The 19,657-nt window shown below is 43.6% G+C and overlaps 1 protein-coding gene across 1 annotated transcript in view; it reads right to left on the reverse strand.

The window, feature by feature from the left end:
• Positions 1 to 19,657, reverse strand: part of snx29 (sorting nexin 29) — a 591,176-nt gene that overhangs the window by 323,590 nt on the left and 247,929 nt on the right. The window contains exon 15 of the mRNA XM_078240877.1: positions 11,653 to 11,759. Coding sequence (XP_078097003.1) covers positions 11,653 to 11,759 — 107 coding nt within the window. The remainder of the gene's footprint in view (positions 1 to 11,652; positions 11,760 to 19,657) is intronic.

The following is a 19,657-nucleotide window of genomic DNA, read 5'->3' on the forward strand; positions in this document are numbered from 1 at the left end:
GAAGCTGGTAGCCAGAGCTTGGTATGGCTCCTGCTCTGCCCAAGACCGCAAGGAACTACAAAAGGTCATGAATGTAGCCCAGTCCATCACGCAAACCAGATTCCCATCCATTGACTCTGTCTACACATCCCGCTGCCTCGGCAAAGCAGCCAGCATAATTAAGGACCCCACGCACACTGGACATTCTCTCTTCCACCTTCTTCCGTCGGGAAAATGATACAAAAGTCTGAGGTCACGGACCAACCGACTCAAGAACAGCTTCTTCCCTGCTGCTGTCAGACTTTTGAAGGGGCCTACCTCGCATTAAGTTGATCTTTCTCTGCACCCTAGCTTTGACTGTAACACTATATTCTGCACTCTCTTGTTTTCTTCTCTATGAACGGTATGCTTTGTCTGTATAGCGCACAAGAAACAATACTTTTCACTGTATGTTTATACATGTGACAATAATAAATCAAATCAAATCAAATCAACAGCGTTTGCCATGGGGATCAAAAACTTTGGGCGCAATCTTACTGGCCATTCACGCCACATTCCTGCTGCAAAGAATTTGGCACCCAGCCAAACCTCCATTCACTGCAGCAGGATGGGAAAATCCTGTCGAGACTTCTTACGGTGTGAACACTGGCAGCATACCGGCCGATGACGTTGGTCTTCCCGATATTTAACTGAAGGAACTTTTGCTTATTCAATATTGGATGTCACTCAAGCAGTTTGATAGTGTTAGGAATAGGTTAACAGACCTTCCAATTAAGTCCTAATTTGATGTCAATTATTTAATAGAAGTCACTGATGTATAAAGGGGTCACAGGTGGCACTATTTCATTGGTGGAGAATTGTGTGTGAAGTTGGGTATTTTGTGAAGAAGCAGAACTCGTGTCTCCTTTATTCTACTATGCAGCCTAAACAGATAGTTTAGTAAAAGTGGAGAAGTGAAAGAGGTGATGGTGAGGTGCAGCTGGGTGTCAGCAACATACACCTGATATAGTTGATATTACTAAGGGGCAGAATGTACATAGGACATAGAAACATAGAACAGTGCAGCACAGAACAGGCCCTTCGGCCCATGATGTTGTGCCGAACTTTATCTGAAACCAAGATCAAGCTATCCCACTCCCTATCATCCTGGTGTGCTCCATGTGCCTATCCAATAACCGCTTAAATGTTCCTAAAGTGTCTGACTCCACTATCACTGCAGGCAATCCATTCCACACCCCAACCACTCTCCCCAACCAGTAAAGAACCTACCTCGGACATCCTTCCTATATCTCCCACCATGAACCCTATAGTTATGTCCCCTTGTAGTAGCTCCATTCACCCGAGGAAATAGTCTTTGAACATTCACTCTATCTATCCCCTTCATCATTTTATAAACCTCTATTAAGTCTCCCCTCAACCTCCTCCGCTCCAGAGAGAACAGTCCTAGCTCCCTCAACCTTTCCTCATGTAGGTGAGAAATAGGAGGTGGCTAAGGATGAGTGCTCAGGAAAACCAGAACTAAAGGTGAAAGAGCTAGAAGAGAAGACATTTCAAGTGACACTCTGTCTACGATTAGATTATTTGGAATCACGAGCTTTCGGAGTGCTGCTCCTTCATCGTGATTCCAAGTAAACCTGTTGGACCTGGTGTTGTGAGACTTCTTACTGTGCCCACCCCAGTCCAACACCGGCATCTCCACCTTACGATTAGATTGACAAGAATGGAACCTGCTGAATGCAGTCCTAACAAGCCATTGGAGATTCATTGGAGGAGGATGCAAGGACAACCATGTCAACCAGGTTGCAGACAGGTTGAGAAAGACAAAGAAACAGAGAAACTAGGAGCCAGAGTAGGCCATTTGGTCCTTCGTGCTTGCTCCACCATTCAATGTGATGATCAGTGATCCTATATCTCAATGCCATATTCCCGCTTTCTTCCCATATCCCTTGATGCCATTAAAATCTTTAAAAGCATCACTTTCTTGAAAACATTCAGTGACTTGACCTCCACAGACTTCTGTGGTAGAGAATTCCACAGGTTCACTACCCTTTTAGTGAATAAATCTTTCCTCATCTCAGAACTAAATGGCCTACCTCGTCTCCTGAGACTGTGGTTCCTGGTTCTAGATTCCCCATCCAGGGAAAACATCCTCCCTGCATCCAGTCTGACCAACTCTGTTAGAATTTTATACATTTCAATCAGATCCCCTGACAGGATTTTCACAGTAACTTCATTGCAGTGAGAATGTAAGCCTGCTTGTGACTAATAAATAAATAAACTTTATAAAGTCATCCTTCTAAACTCTAGTGAATACAGGCCCTGCTAAGCCAATATCTCCCCATAGGACAGTCCCACCAATCCCTGGTATCAGCCTCGTGCACCTCTGCTGCACTCCCTCTATGGAAAGCATATTCTTTCTTGGGTAGGGAAACCAAAACGGCACACAGTACTCCAAGTGCGGTCTCACCATAGCCCTGGTCAAAGGCAATGGCCCTGTATAACTGCAGTAAGAAGTCTCACAACACCAGGTTAAAGTCCAACAGGTTTATTTGGTAGCACAAGCCACAAGCTTTTGGAGCGCTTTCAGATGAAGGGGCAGCGCTCCGAAAGCTTGTGGATTGTGCTACCAAATAAACCTGTTGGACTTTAACCTGGTGTTGTGAGACTTCTTACTGTGCTTACCCCAGTCCAATGCCGGCATCTCCACATCATAACTGCAGTAAGACAACCCTACTTCAGAACACAAATCCTCTTGTAATGAAGGCTAACATTTGCCTTCTTTATTGCTTGCTGCATCTGCCTTTCCACTCATTGACTAGCGTACAAGGAAACCCAGGTCCCTTTGTCCATCCACACTTCTCAATATATCGCCATTTAAATAATACTCTTCCTTTCTGTTTTTCACGTTTAGCCACATTGTACTGCATCTGCCATGTGTTTGCCCACTTAATCAACTCGTCTAAATCATCCTCCTCACAACTCCGTCCAGTTTCGTGTCATCAGCAAACTCGGAAATGTTAGACTTATTTCCCTCATCCAAGTAATTTATATATACTGTGAGCAGCTGGGACCCAAGCACTGATCCCTATGGTTTCCTGTCTGTTAACCAATTCTGATCCACACCAATACATTACCCCCTATTCCAAGGGAGGATGGTTTAGGGTTGCCAAAGTCACATAAGATACTATTTGTAACCTTATGGGCAGATTTTCCAGCTGCGCTCACCCCAAGATCAGAAAATCCCGCCCGCTAGAATTCCTGTGGCAGACGGGACAGGAAGATTCCGCCCTATGAGTGTCATTTAGGTACTGGGGCAGGACAGAAACCTGGAGGGGTTTAAATGTGACATTCCCGGATAGATGAGCAAGGATTTAGAAAGAAGCAACATCTTCCAGATATTTGAAGCAGAAAGGGAATCAGGAGATGGGACAGTTTGAAAAGATAGTGGAATCAATTTTATTGGAGACGGGTCAGATTTAAAGGTAATTTCAAATTAGCTGAAATTAAGCTGAAGTTCAAATTAACAATATCAACTAACACATGGACGAGGAAGGGAAGCTTCGCGGTCAGCACTTCAGTGGGAATAGAATCAAGGGACTGAAGGTGGGTCACATGGACGAGGTGAACTCAGAGAGGGCACAAGAGGAGATAGGAGAGAAACTAGATAAAGATGAGTCCAGAGGTAAGGCTCGGGGAATCTTTAGAGGAAGTATGATCCAGCGGACTAATGGAGAGAGGGAAATGGCAGAAGCAGTTGCAAGGATATCTCAATCACAGTGACAAAGGAGTTAATGAACTCCTCAAAGCCATTATTGGAGGGAAGGTGGAGAAGCAGAGGAGAGGGATTTAAGAAGACAGACGGCTGTCAAGATGTTGGGTGTTAAGTTTTGCATTCTTGGATGATTCTTGAACAATCTGCAGTGTTAGCAGATGGGATTGTGGCCAGATAGTGGTTCAAATGGTCCAGCCAAATGTGGCAGTAAGTGGCTAATCCAGCTAAATTGGTTCAAGTCTGAGATCCCTGGATTCCAGGGAATGGAGATGAGGGATGGAGTGCGGAATGGCATCAAGTCATGAATCTTTCCATCTCTCTTACTGAATGGGCTGAATGGTCTACTCCTGCTCATTTATCTTCTGATCCCATATCAACAACCTATCAATCACCTCCTCGTCCGTCCTCATAATTTAGTCATCTGGCGCCAGGGATGAGTCTATTCTCAGTAAATGTCTGCAGAGTTTTGGTATTTTTCTGTGACTGGGTGGCCGGGCCTGGGCACAATACACAAAACTCAAACTGATCACTTCTGTCAGAATATGCTTCCAAACCTTGAGCTACGGATATGAGAAATACGCTGCTGTGTTTGTATACCACTTCAGGTACTGGGTAATTTGATGCACTGGACCCGAGGGACAAAATGCATGTTAAATACTAGTAATAATTAAACAGTGGAGAAAACTCGAGCAAACAATCACAGGGAAGCTCAGAAATTAAAGGATCACTATTTCGCACAACAGTACACTGTGTTGGAAGATTGCGCAACTATAGCAGAGCATTTGTTAAATCAAGCAATGAATCTTCAGATACTTTTGCATTAACTGAGCATCTGTGTTAGACGTACCACCGGGGAAAGGCAGGGACACGGACAGATAATTGTTGTGTCGGCAGGCATTAATCTCAGGTGGCGTCCAATCTCATAGAATTTTCAATTAAGGACTTCAGGTTTTTTTTGCTGATCTAAATCACCTGCTTAATCCATGCCTCTGGTACACCATCTGTTCTGAACAGTCTTTGCTCAATGGCAAGTTTAATGAAGGGTTATTTCACAGTCTCAAGCCAAAGACAAAAAGAAACCTTTTTGCTTTGATTACCAGTAAGTACCAGAATGCAGGACACAAGGTCAACATAAGCAGCGTGTTCGAAACAAGGAAAGCAATTACTAATGTGGCGCACAGCTCATCATTTAAGGACAATGTGGACAGAGAGGATAAAGCACTTGCTTTAGAACATGTCGTAAGTGGTGTCCCACTGATAGCACATACACAGTTATAATTAGTATGTCTGACTCAATTCTAACATGACAAACAGGTTCCTCTTTGCAAAAAGCCAAGAACTTCCAAAACTGATTCCTAAGTCAGAGTTCCCCCCGAGTGGCAATCAGCTTTGGTAGTTGGCGGGGGTTAGTCAGAATCAGTCGGAACCATCCGGAATTTGCAATGTAAATCATATCTTTGGATGGTTCCCAGCGCACAGCAATTGCCATGGGGATGTTTGCACATCTAGATAACTGTTGTACAAACCCTACCTGGTAAACTCTGAAGGGGATTCCCCAGCACATCTTTGGGGTACACCCCCCCCCCCCCAACCAATACAATGCTGGGGAGCTCAGAAGTTACAACCCAATAAGTATTTGCAAAATTAGTAGATTTCCGATGGGCTGTTCGTAGTTAGTAAGAGACAGGAACAGTGAGCAGTCAAAGATAAGGATGACTTTGAGATTGGGATGCACCAGGATAGGGCCCAGAATATAGCAATACTTTCAGCTACATTCTTAGCATCAGAAGCATTAGGAGGGGCGGCCAACATTCATAAAGAGGCTCCAAATCACGGTGACAGACGCTGCGATTTGGCATTCCCGGGGGAGGGTTCCTAGAATCATTGGGGTTGGAGTTCACAAGTCCTGAAGGGTTTTGGAGCGGTAGTGGATTCAGGGAGCACCTGGATATAACGGTGTTGTACAGACTTGGACAGGGGACTATGAGAGCTTTAACATTAAAAACTATCACAATGTCACTTATAAGAAATATTACAGGGAGAACAATCCGCTACCAAATTTAATATATCGATAATAACAATAAGTCATCACATTCCATCTCTAAATGTCAGGCTTTGTCAATGAGAAAACCGATTTAAAAGTGTCAACACTAATCTGTAGTCCTGCTATAGGTGTAATTAGCATTTACAATATTAAAAATCCTGTTAGCCAACATTAGTTGAGTGTTATCCTCCAAAGTCAGCACAATGGCACAGGATTGAAGCCACGCCGTTAGCCCTTACGATTGGCTCTCTGAACCAAAGGTAATTCTATCCAATGAGCATAGGAATGTAACACAAATGTAAATGTTTACAAGTAACATTCTTCCCTACCGTCACAGAATATCGAACACGAGAATCCTGACCTTTCAATCAAGTGGCTGGAACATTGTCCCTATCCATACTAAAAGGCCTATCACAATAGTCTCCTCAGCCTATTGTCGACCTGTTTCTAGTTCTTCATCAGTGTGGAACACCGAGCCTTCAACTAGCTCATGAGGAATCCCAGAACTGATAAGTGACTGGGGGAGAAACAGGGAGGGCAAAGGGAGAGATGAGGCCACAAATAGAATGGGAAGATGAAGGGTGTTAAATACATATTTTACTGTTCATTGCAGGAATGTCCCCAGTTCATGTTCTTTTGGGAAGGGTCAAATAAATGTGATGTGAAAGATTGTTATTCTGGTAGAGGTCAGTAATTTTTCTTAGCAACAGGTGGGAGAATTATGTAGTTTCTTAGCATTTTGGGGAGGGGCTGTTATGCAGATTTTGGAGTGGGGCTGTTATGCAGATTTTGGAGTGGGGCTGTTATGCAGATTTTGGGGAGGGGGTGTTATGCAGATTTTGGAGTGGGGTTGTTATGCAGATTTTGGGGAGGGGCTGTTATGCAGATTTTGGAGTGGGGCTGTTATGCAGATTTTGGGGAGGGGGTGTTATGCAGATTTTGGGGAGGGGCTGTTATGCAGATTTTGGAGTGGGGCTGTTATGCAGATTTGAGTGGGGCTGTTATGCAGATTTTGGGGAGGGGCTGTTATGCAGATTTTGGAGTGGAGCTGTTATGCAGATTTTGGAGTGGGGCTGTTATGCAGATTTGAGTGGGGCTGTTATGCAGATTTGAGTGGGGCTGTTATGCAGATTTGAGTGGGGCTGTTATGCAGATTTTGGGGAGGGGCTGTTATGCAGATTTTGGAGTGGAGCTGTTATGCAGATTTTGGAGTGGGTCTGTTATGCAGATTTTGGAGTGGGGCTGTTATGCAGATTTTGGAGTGGGGCTGTTATGCAGATTTTGGGGAGGGGCTGTTATGCAGACTTTGGGGAGGGGCTGTTATGCAGACTTTGGGGAGGGGCTGTTATGCAGATTTTGGAGTGGGGCTGTTATGCAGACTTTGGGGAGGGGGTGTTATGCAGATTTTGGGGAGGGGCTGTTATGCAGATTTTGGGGCGGGGCTGTTATGCAGATTTTGGGTGAGATTTAACAGCCTCATTAGGCCAAAACAAGATTTGCGTCAGCAAGATCTCGGATTGAGATCTCCCCCGTGCACTATCAGTGACATGGTGAGGGCAGAACCTGATTTCCATGAATCGGAATAAATTTTGATGCAATTAAACAGCTTTACACCATAGTGTCCACACATAACGTATCCTCCCCCCTCACCCACTTTTCACTTTTCAAAAGTGAAAACCAGTCACGATGACCATGCCATGAGCGTGGAGGTGCCTCGAGGCCCAGGGGTTTGAGACCCAAGGCTGGGGGGTCGAGGGCCAAGGCTGGGGGGTCGAGGGCCAAGGCTGGGGGGTCGAGGGCCAAGGCTGGGGGGTCGAGGGCCAAGGCTGGGGGGTCGAGGGCCAAGGCTGGGGGGTCGAGGGCCAAGGCTGGGGGGTCGAGGGCCAAGGCTGGGGGGTCGAGAGCCAAGGCTGGGGGGTCGAGGGCCAAGGCTGGGGGGTCGAGGGCCAAGGCTGGGGGGTCGAGGGCCAAGGCTGGGGGGTCGAGGGCCAAGGCTGGGGGGTCGAGGGCCAAGGCTGGGGGGTCGAGGGCCAAGGCTGGGGGGTCGAGGGCCAAGGCTGGGGGGTCGAGGGCCAAGGCTGGGGGTCGAGGGCAAAGGCTTGAGGGCCAAGGCTGGGGGTTGAGCGCTGAGGCTGGGCATTGTCCCTTGGCACGGCCCCCTTAATGTTTCTTCACCCACCCCCCTCCCTGCCCCCCAACACCACCACAATTTGGTGCAGTCTACACATTTTGGTTTCAAAGTCGCTGATAGAAATTATTCAATCAAATAGGAAACTGGACATTTTTCACTAAGCTTAATGGGCAAACCAACTTTTCATCATTTCACCATGCAAATAAAAGTACAACTGATTTTTCCCAAGGTGCTTAAACTTAAAGGTTGATTAGGTCACGTTTCAAAGCCATTGAGTATTTCTTTTATTCTTTCTTCCTTCAAAGTCCTGGACCTATTCAACAGTTAGATCTGCCACTTTACTGGTTCTCCAATACTGGCTTTATCTCCGATAGTCTTTCATTGTGCTATGTGGAATAGCACTCTTTTTGACTTCATATTGGCAAGAGAGGTGGATCAATAGAATGTCACTGTGGCTGCTTTCTATTACATTGCTTTTGCTGATAGATGGCATGGTGCCATGAAACACAAAATTATATCTCTAAAAAGCAGAACATCTATTGACTTTACAATGAGCAACCATGCCCAGCTTTTGCACGTGAGGCAGATGGTAGATGTGGCACGGAATTACTTTTGTTCTATTTTTTAAGGGTGGATTAATTCTAGAGCAAAACATCTCGATGAGTCCACAAGGGAGCTTTCAGGACAGATCAGTGCAGCGAAATTAAATCTCAATGTTTTATTTCTTTGCTGTACGTGTTTTTGAGAGGAGCAGGCTTGAACATAAATCACCATCAGTTATTAGAGGCAAACTGTCTATTCTGCTTCTAACATATAATATAGGTGAAAATAAAATAAATAACCCCTAAGCAAATTAGTATGAGAATGAAAAGAATCAAACACAACATTGCTTTTGTATTCCAGGCAACCCATACTGCACAGAAATAAATCACTTGATTCCTCAAGTGGGCCTTCACATACTTTCTTCAATTTAACATATTCTTAATTAAACATCTATCGACAAGCAGTGAGAATATGACACCCTCTCTTCATAGTTCAAATTAAGTGTTTTTCTTTGCAAGATCACAGAGATAATATTCTCAACTGCTCTCGGATTGGGGAAAAAAAAACTAGCTGTAAAAATTCAATTGTTCAGCACGTAGAAGTTACACTTTGGAGAACTCCAAACACTACAGACCAGTTAACCTACAGCGAAACCTGGCCTTCTTTCTGGAATCCACCCTAAATGACAAGCTCTCAACATAATAATCACAACTGAGCTGTTATTTACTCACCAATTTGGCTTTTCCTTTCTCGCTAATTAAACCAATTTGAATACGAAGACTCTTTCCTATCACTTAGAATTATAGCTCATCAAAAGGACACTCAGCAAAAGAGAACCAGGCCAGAATTAATGCTCCACATGAGCTTCCTCCCAACTTACTTCATCTCATCTCATGAAGATACAATTTTACCCCTTTCTCCCTGACATCTTTATATTACTTCTTCATCTTTGAACACCTTCCAATGCAACAATGTCACGTCAAACTTTGAGTGGTCACACTTTTGTTGCAAATACTGAGGAAGCACTGAATTTGACTCAAAGGAAAGAAAGAAAAAATAAGAGTGAATGTGACTCCGGGGAGCTGTCAATCACCCCAGCTATCATTTCACATATCCATTTTAAAAAATATTTCATGGGATGTGTGGGCATCGCTGGCTTGGCCAGCATTTATTGCCCGTGAGGTGGTGGTGGAAGCCACCTTCTTGAACCATTGCAATCCAAGTGGTGTAGGAACACCCATAGCACTGTTAGGAAGGAAGTTCCGGGATTTTAGTGTCAGTGAAGGAATGGCAATATAGTTCCAATTCAAGGTGACGAGTGACTTGGAGGGGAAACTTCTGGGTAGTGGTGTTCCCATGCATCTGCTGGCCTTGTCAAAGAACAAAGAAAGAACAAAGAACAATACAGCACAGGAACAGGCCCTTCGGCCCTCCAAGCCCGTGCCGCTCCCTGGTCCAACTAGACCATTCTTTTGTATCCTTCCATTCCCACTCCGTTCATATGGCTATCTAGATAAGTCTTAAACGTTCCCAGTGTGTCCGCCTCCACCACCTTGCCTGGCAGCGCATTCCAGGCCCCCACCACCCTCTGTGTAAAATATGTCCTTCTGATATCTGTGTTAAACCTCCCCCCCTTCACCTTGAACCTATGACCCCTCGTGAACGTCACCACCGACCTGGGGAAAAGCTTCCCACCGTTCACCCTATCTATGCCTTTCATAATTTTATACACCTCTATTAAGTCTCCCCTCATCCTCCGTCTTTCCAGGGAGAACAACCCCAGTTTACCCAATCTCTCCTCATAACTAAGCCCCTCCATACCAGGCAACATCCTGGTAAACCTCCTCTGTACTCTCTCCAAAGCCTCCACGTCCTTCTGGTAGTGTGGCGACCAGAACTGGACGCAGTATTCCAAATGTGGCCGAACCAACCTTCTATACATCTGCAACATCAGACCCCAACTTTTATACTCTATGCCCCGTCCTATAAAGGCAAGCATGCCATATGCCTTCTTCACCACCTTCTCCACCTGTGACGTCACCTTCAAGGATCTGTGGACTTGCACACCCAGGTCCCTCTGCGTATCTACACCCTTTATGGTTCTGCCATTTATCGTATAGCTCCTCCCTACATTATTTCTACCAAAATGCATCACTTCGCATTTATCAGGATTGAACTCTATCTGCCATTTCTTTGTCCAAATTTCCAGCCTATCTATATCTTTCTGTAGCTTCTGACAATGCTCCTCACTATCTGCAAGTCCTGCCAATTTTGTGTCGTCCGCAAACTTACTGATCATCCCAGTTACACCTTCTTCCAGATCATTTATATAAATCACAAACAGCAGAGGTCCCAATACAGAGCCCTGCGGAACACCACTAGTCACAGGCCTCCAGCCGGAAAAAGACCCTTCCACTACCACCCTCTGTCTTCTGTGACCAAGCCAGTTCTCCACCCATCTAGCCACCTCCCCCTTTATCCCATGAGATCCTAGAGGTTGTGGGTTTGGTTGGTGCTGTCTAAAGAGCCTTGATGAGTTGCTGCAGTGCATCTTGTAGATCATATACACTGCTGCCTCTGTGCAGGGAATGAATGTTGAAGGTGGTTGAGGGTGCCAATCACGCGGCTGCTTTGTTGTGGATGGTGTCAAGCTTCTTGAGTGTCATTCGACACTCACTCAATCAAGTGAAGTGCATTCCATCATGCTTCTGACTTGTGCCTATTGATGTTGGACAAGCAAAAGGAGATGGCTGAAATCTCTAAGATAAAGGCAAAATCTGCGGATGCTGGAATGTGAAACAAAAACAGAAAATGCTGGAAAACCTCAGCATGCCTGTGGAGAGAGAATAGAGCCAACGTTTCGAGTCTGGATGACCCTTCGTCAAAGCTCTAACAAAGGGTCATCCAGGCTCAAAACGTTGGCTCTATTATCTCTCCACAGATGCAGTCAGACATGCTAAGATTTTCCAACATTTCCTGCTTTTGTTTGTGGTTGAAATCTCCCTTGATGGAAATGGTCATTGCCTGGAGTACTTGTGTGGTGGGAATGCAAAAAGGTGTTTGTCACTTGCTCTCTTATTAACAGCTGACAAGCAGTCAGGAAAACATCCATTTCTTTAAAATTTCCAGAAATTTAAATGCCTAAATAAACTGAAGAGATACATGACTAAGGATTATCCTTACCTCGATTAGCTTCCGTTCATAAGTGTTAGCCAGCTCATCATTATCGACTACTGGTTTAGGTTCCGGGATCATAATCTCTGTATCACCACTCCGCAGGTTAGGAAGAACTAAATGAGATAGTAAGACAAGTTTAAAAAATTATGCAACAACATTTGTTATTTTGAGCAAAGAATTTTATAGCTTTTAATGCTGGCATTTTATTGAACCTTAGAATTTCATTCCAATGACCAAGATTATCACAATATCTTTAACTATTGCCCTTTGGACATAACTAGATTATTTTTTTAAACTCTAAATAATTGACTTAGCTTCTTTCCAGTTATGTAAACCAGGTTACATTTCATAGTCGCACATATTAAAGCCATACAAAATAGAAAGGGAGGTGGTGGCTTCATGATATTGTCACTGGATTAGTAATTCAGAGACTCCGGATAATCCTCTGGGGACCTGGGTTTGAATCCCACCATGGCAGATGGTGATATTTGAATTCAGTAAAAATCTGGAATTAAAAAGTCTAATGATGACCAGGAAACCCTTGTCGATTGAGGTAAAAACCCATCTGGGTCACTAATGTCCTTTAGGGAAGAAAATCTGCCATTCTTACCTGGTCTGGCCTACATGTGACTCCAGATTCACAACAGTGTGGTTGACTCTCAAATGCCCTCTGAAATAGAGGGCATAGAAACTAGAAGCAGGAGTAGGCCATTCGGCCCTTCGAGCTTGCTCCACCATTTATTTTGATCATGGCTGATCATCAAATTCAATATGCCCTTCTCCCCATTTCCCTTTAGCCCCAAGAGCCATAAGTAATTTCTTGAAATCAGACAATGTTTTGGCCTCAACTACATTTTGTGGTAGTGAATTCAAGACATTCACCACCCTCTGGGTAAAGAAATTTCTCCTCACCTCAGTTCTAAAAGGTTTACCCCTTATCCTCAAACTATGACCCATAGTTCTGGACTCCCTCACCATTGGGACCATTCTTTCTGAACCTACCCTGTCTAACCCTGTTAGAATTTTATAAGTTTCTATGAGATCCCCTCTCATTCTTCTAAACTCCGGTGAATATAATCCTAACCAATTCAGTCTCTCCTCATATGACAGACCTGCCATTCCACAAATCAACCTGATAAACCTTCGCTGTACTCCCTCTATAGCAGGTACACCCTTCATCAGATAAGGACACCAAAACTGCACACAATACTCCAGGTGTGGCCTCGCCAACACCCTATACAATTGCAGCAAAACATCCCTATCCCGATACTCAAATCCTCTCACTATGAAGGCCAACATACCATTTGCCTTCTTTACTGCCTGCTGTATCTGTGCGCTTACTTTCAGTGATTCATGCACGAGGACTCCAAGGTCTCGCTGAGTGTCCAACTCTCTCAATTTACACCCATACAAGTAATAATCTGTCTTCCTATTATTGCTACCAAAGTGGATAACCTCACATCGATCCACATTATACTGCATCTGCCATGCACTTGCCCACACACTCAGCCTGTCCAAATCACGCTGAAGCATCTCTGCATCCTCCTCACAGCTCACACTCCCACCCAATTTTGTATCATCTGCAAATTTGGAGATAATACATTCAGTTCCCTCTTCTAAATCATTAATATATAATGTGAACAATTGGAGTCCAAGCACAGCTCCCTGCGGAAGCCCACTCGTCACTGCTGCCAATCAGAAAAAGACCCAGCTATGCCAACTGGACCCATTTATGCCAGTTAGGATGGGCAATAAATGCTGGCCGAGCCAGTGTTGAATGAATAAATGATACGTGAATAAAAACAATTAACTTTGATGGTGCAAATAACAGGTCATTATCGGTGAGAAACATACAATTTAAAGACAAAAATATACAAACACGAATACTAATTTCCATCGCTTAATGTGTGGCTAGTAAACAATTCAGTATTAATCACATTACAATGTATTTCAAATTTAGCCACTTTCCATTCTTTTGTCACTTGATGCCAGTTTAATGGATCCAAACCCAGTACATCCTAAAAAGATACAACATATAAATTAGGACCAGAAGCAGGAGTAGGCCATTCAGCCCCTTGAGCTTGCTCTGCCATTTGATGAGATCACAGCTCACCTAATTGTGGACTCAACTTCACTTTCCTATCTGTGCACCATAACCTTTGACTCCCTTGTTAATCAAGACTCTATCTAACTCAGCCTTGAATTCCAGATAGTAATGACCCTCAGAGAAAAAAAATCTCTTCATCTCCATCTTAAATGAGAAACCACTTACTTTTAAACTACGTCCCCTAGTTCTGAGATTGATGTACCAGGGCTAAATTAGGCTAATAAAACACATAATCATGGGTTTAAGAACACTAACACAATACTGACTTAAGAATGAATGATCTTAGACTATAGAGAGCACTGATGAGAGCTGTCATTATAGAAAACAGCTCTAACTGAAGAACAAGTATGCCTCATTCAATTTGTATTTTGAATTTATAAAATGGATGTAGTTTGCTTTTAGAATACATTTTGTGAAACTTCAGTCAATGGCAAGATACAGTAAGAAGTCTCACAACACCAGGTTTAAGTCCAACAGGTTTATTTGGTAGCATGAGCTTTCAGGGCGCTGCCCCTTCATCAGGTGACAAATAAGATCCCATGAGGTCAGGATGTATAATGTTATTGGCTGGAGTTAATGACATGATGATTATTGACTGATTTGTATTAATGTTTATTGGATAATGCCCACTGGAAAGGTGGCAAATATGATTTTGAAAATGTATAATTGCCCTCGCAGAGGCGTTGTATTTCAGAGCGATATTGGGCTGCCCGTATTCTATACTTGGAGTGCTGGGCTACTTTATATCATTCTCCCATTCGATAGTTTGGTTAATAAAGGCACGTCTTAAAATCAGTACACTGAGCTTCATGGGTCTCTGTATTTAGTTTAAGGTTAGCAATACATAGCATCAAAAGAAAGCCCCCGTCAAGAGATGAATCATCTTCTCAGCATCCACCCTATCAAGTCCCTTTAGGATCTTATGTGTATCAACAAGGTCTTTCCTTCTTCTAAAATCCAATGCTTATAGGCGCAACCTGTTTGACCTTTCTTCATGAGATAACCTCTTCATCCTAGGAATCACCAGGAATTCTTATTTTGTGTAGTAACTTTCAATGCAACACCTTATCAAATGCCTGGAAATCCAGGTTTCCTTTTACCCATGTTTCTTGTTATTTCCTCAAAGAACTCGAATATATTAGTCAAACACAATTTCCCCATCACAAAATCATGCTGACTTTGATTGCATTAAGGTTTTCTAAGTGTCCTGTCTGATCTCCTTAATAACAGGTCCTAGCATTTTCCCTGACAGATGTTAGGCTAACGGGCCTGTAGTCTCCTTCCTTTCTTGAATAGAGTTACATTTGTTATTTTCCAATCTAATGGGACCTTTCCAGAATCTAGGAATTTTGGAAAATTAAAAACAATGCATCTCCAATCTCCGCAGTCACTTGTTTTTTTAAAGACCCCATGATGTAGCCATCAGGTCCTGGGATCTTGTCAAACTTTAGTTTGAAGGGTTTTCTTAGTACCATTTCCCTGATGATGTAATTATTTTGAGTTCTTCTCTCCCTTTCACCTCTTGATTGACAAGTATTTCTGGGATGTTATTAGTATCTTCTACAACTACACAAATATCTGTTCAACGCTTCAGCAATTTTCTTATTTCCCTATTATTAATTATTCATTCCCAATTTTCACTCTCTAGAGGATCAATGCTCCCTTGAATTAGTCTCTTCATTTTCAAATATTTATCGCCTTCAAGATCAAATACAAACAAACTTGTGACAAATTGGTTAAGGCAATTTCTCAAAGAACAACTAAAAGTACAGCACAGGAACAGGCCCTTCGGCCCGCCAAGCCTGTACCGATCATGATGCCCTAACTAAACTAAAAAAAACCTTCTGCTCTCACTCAGTCCGTACCCCTCTATTCTCTCCCTATTCATGTACCCATTCGGATGCCACTCAAATGTTGCTGCTAATGTGCCTGCCTCCACCACCTCCTCTGGCAGTGCGTTCCAGGCACCCACCACTCTCTGCGTAAAAAACTTCCACTGCACATCTCCCTTAAACTTTCCCCCTCTTGCCTTGAACCTGTGCCCCCTTGCAATTAAACATAGAAACCCTACAGTGCAGAAGGAGGCCATTCGGCCCATCGAGTCTGCACCGACCACAATCCCACCCAGGCCCTACCCCCACATATTTACCCGCTAATCCCTCTAACCTACGCATCCCAGGACTCTAAGGGGCAATTTTTAACCTGGCCAATCAACCTAACCCGCACATCTTTGGACTGTGGGAGGAAACCGGAGCACCCGGAGGAAACCCACGCAGACACGAGGAGAATGTGCAAACTCCACACAGACAGTGACCCGAGCCGGGAATCGAACCCAGGACCCTGGAGCTGTAAAGCAGCAGTGCTAACCACTGTGCTACCGTGCCGCCCATCCTGACACTTCCATCCTGGGAAAAGGCCTCTGACTATCCACCCTGTCGATGCCTCTCATAATTTTGTAGACCTCTATCAGGTCTCCCCTCAGCCTCCGTCTTTCCAATGAAAACAATCCTAGTTTATTCAATCTCTCCTCATGCCCTCGACACCAGGCAACATCCTGGTGAACCTTCTCTGCACTCTCTCCTCTATGCAATTAGATTTTCTAGGGTGCAAACCACAGAGCCTTTCCAATCTAAGGGCACCTCAAGAAAATATAGACTAGTTCAAAGTGCCACCAACTAACTAATTGATCCTGATTCAGTGTATCCCTAGCATGTGTTGAATTATACAAGCTCACAATACTTTATTAGCCTGAAAGGAAGACTTAATGTCCTGCTTCATCCACATGACACCCAAGTCATAACACAAGATTTAAACTCTCAACACTGGCACACAAAACTAATAAAGCAACCTCCAACTTAATTTCATTGTTGAATGTAAAATCTGGAGGTATTTTTTCTCAAAATATAATTCAATATTAATTCGGTATGACAAGGTCTAAAGTTGTCAATCAGATGAGTTATGATTAAAAATATTTAATTTGTTTTCACAAATTCATTGAGGAACAGCATGAATAATATTTGCATAAATCAGTATCCATATTTGATGTAAGAATTGATGCTGTTTTTAATCAGTCATTATCCTAAGACCAAATACCAGAACGCTCCATGCCTCATCATTTCACAGCATTAACACAAGAGAATTAACAATATTGTTAGGGGCCAGACCAGAAACGCCAAGGTATTTTGTGAAGCTCGCCTAGACCATAACTTTCATATTTGATTTTGGATTAGGGTGAGCATAAGGCGTTTCACTCCAGGTATGATTCAAGTGACCCACTAGGAAGCTTTTATCAAAACAAAGAGTACAGTTAGAATATACCAAAAATAATTAGCATAACTTTTGCCAATTAAAATACTTCAACATGGCAAAATATAATTCTTAAAGCTAGCTATCTCTATTGTTCCAGTTTAGCACTATCCCCTATCGACATAAACCCCTTCTTTAGAACCAGTTAGCACAGAAACCAAAGATGTTTACATGGGTACTAGATTTCTGATCTTTTAACCCATCTGGAGAGTGATCCAGATAGACACTTGTTTTTTAAATCTCATGCAGCAACTTCTAGAGAACGCTCCAGCCCCAAACAGTAGAATCACAGAGGAAAAGGCTTATTTCTTGGCAGATTCCAGTCTCCAAATCAGACAGAGCAAGGGATACAGAGAAAGCGACCTCTCTCTAAAAGGCCCCAGAAGCAGACTGCCTTCTCTGTGAAAGTCTAGTTGTGCCCAGCCATATAACCTCACCTGTCAAATCGAATTAATCAAAACCTATTCTGCAACATCCCAGGGGAAAACACAAAACAGAACCCTGCATTGTTTCAGATTAAATCAAATATTGTATCAATTAAGATCAATCAAGCAGCTGCGGTAACATTGCTACTGCTGGATCCGGACAAAATGGCTCCGAGTGCACAGAACAGGGCCTGCACAAGAAATGTGACTAAAATACATTTCTTAAAGGCACAGTATCGTCACAACATATAAACATAAGAAATGGGAACAGGACTAGACCACACATACCTTTGAGCCCACTCTGCTAGTCAACAGAATCACAGTCGGTCTTTTATCTCAATTTCCACCCTATCCCCGTATTTTGTTGATTTCCAATATGTATAATAAAACACATTAACCACAAAATAACACACTCTAATGTGGGATAATTAAACAAAATGTCAGACATGATGAGGAGATGCCGGCGTTGGACTGGGGTGGGCACAGTAAGAAGTCTCACAACACCAGGTTAAAGTCCAACAGTTGGACTTTAACCTGGTGTTGTGAGACTTCTTAAAATAGCAGGGAAAGTGGATTGTAGGATATGTTCATCAATTTATTACTTCCCACTAGTATATGACACATGTTCCACGTGGTCTTCTTATATTGCACTAGTACTGCCAGATTCCCAAATAGCAAAAAATGACAGCCAGTGTTGGGGCGATTATTTTGGACAAAGGGTGAAAACAGGCATGAACATACATAGAACATAGAACAGTACAGCACAGAACAGGCCCTTCGGCCCACGATGTTGTGACGAGCTTTATCTGAAACCAGGATCAAGCTATCCCACTCCCTATCATCCTGGTGTGCTCCATGTGCCTATCCAATAACCGCTTAAATGTTCCTAAAGTGTCTGACTCCACTATCACTGCAGGCAGTCCATTCCACACCCCAACCACTCTCTGTGTAAAGAACCTACCTCTGATATCCTTCCTATATCTCCCACCACGAACCCTATAGTTATGCCCCCTTGTCATAGTTCCATCCACCCGAGGAAATAGTCTTTGAACGTTCACTCTATCTATCCTCTTCATCATTTTATAAACCTCTATTAAGTCTCCCCCTCAGCCTCCTCCGCTCCAGAGAGAACAGCCCTAGCTCCCTCAACCTTTCCTCATAAGACCTACCCTCCAAACCAGGCAGCATCCTGGTAAATCTCCTCTGCACTCTTTCCAGCGCTTCCACATCCTTCTTATAGTGAGGTGACCAGAACTGCACACAATATTCCAAATGTGGTCTCACCAAGATCCTGTACAGTTGCAGCATAACCCCACGGCTCTTAAACTCCAACCCCCTGTTAATAAAAGCTAACACACTATAGGCCTTCTTCACAGCTCTATCCACTTGAGTGGCAACCTTCAGCTCTATCCACTTGAGTGGCAATCTGTGGATATGGACCCCAAGATCTCTCTGTTCCTCCACAGTCTTCAGAACCCTACCTTTGACCCTGTAATCCACATTTAAATTAGTCCTACCAAAATGAATCACCTCATATTTATCAGGGTTAAACTCCATTTGCCATTTTTCAGCCCAGCTTTGCATCCTATCTATGTCTCTTTGCAGCCTACAACGACCCTCCACCTCATCCACTACTCCACCAATCTTGGTGTCATCAGCAAATTTACTGATCCACCCTTCAGCCCCCTCCTCTCAGTCATTAATAAAAATCACAAAGAGCAGAGGACCAAGCACTGATCCCTGCGGCACTCCGCTAGCAACCTGCCTCCAATCCAAAAATTTTTCATCCACCACTACCTTCTGTCTTCGATCAGACAGCCAGTTACCTATCCAATCGGCCAACGTTTCCTCGATCCCAAAGTGGGTTCTGTGCGGATAAGAAATGCCTGTCTTAAAGTATGTACTACTTAAAGTATGTATCTACTTGGCATGTAGTTTTTGAACTAATTAACAACTGCATGTTTAACACTCAAGGACTGATTGAACACAATTGCTGTGGAGCTGTATACTTAGCCTGCAATCTCACACCTCCACAAAAGGTGCGGGTGATGCTGGCTGGAACCGAAGCCAATGTGGAATGACGTCTCAAAGAGTAATACAGAGAGTTGCCTATGAGATATTGGGGCCTCGGTGGAAAAGGCAGAGAAGATATGGGATGTTCTCTGGTGCAGCA

Source organism: Mustelus asterias, chromosome 23 (assembly GCF_964213995.1).
Source record: "Mustelus asterias chromosome 23, sMusAst1.hap1.1, whole genome shotgun sequence".
Lineage (NCBI taxonomy): Eukaryota > Metazoa > Chordata > Chondrichthyes > Carcharhiniformes > Triakidae > Mustelus > Mustelus asterias.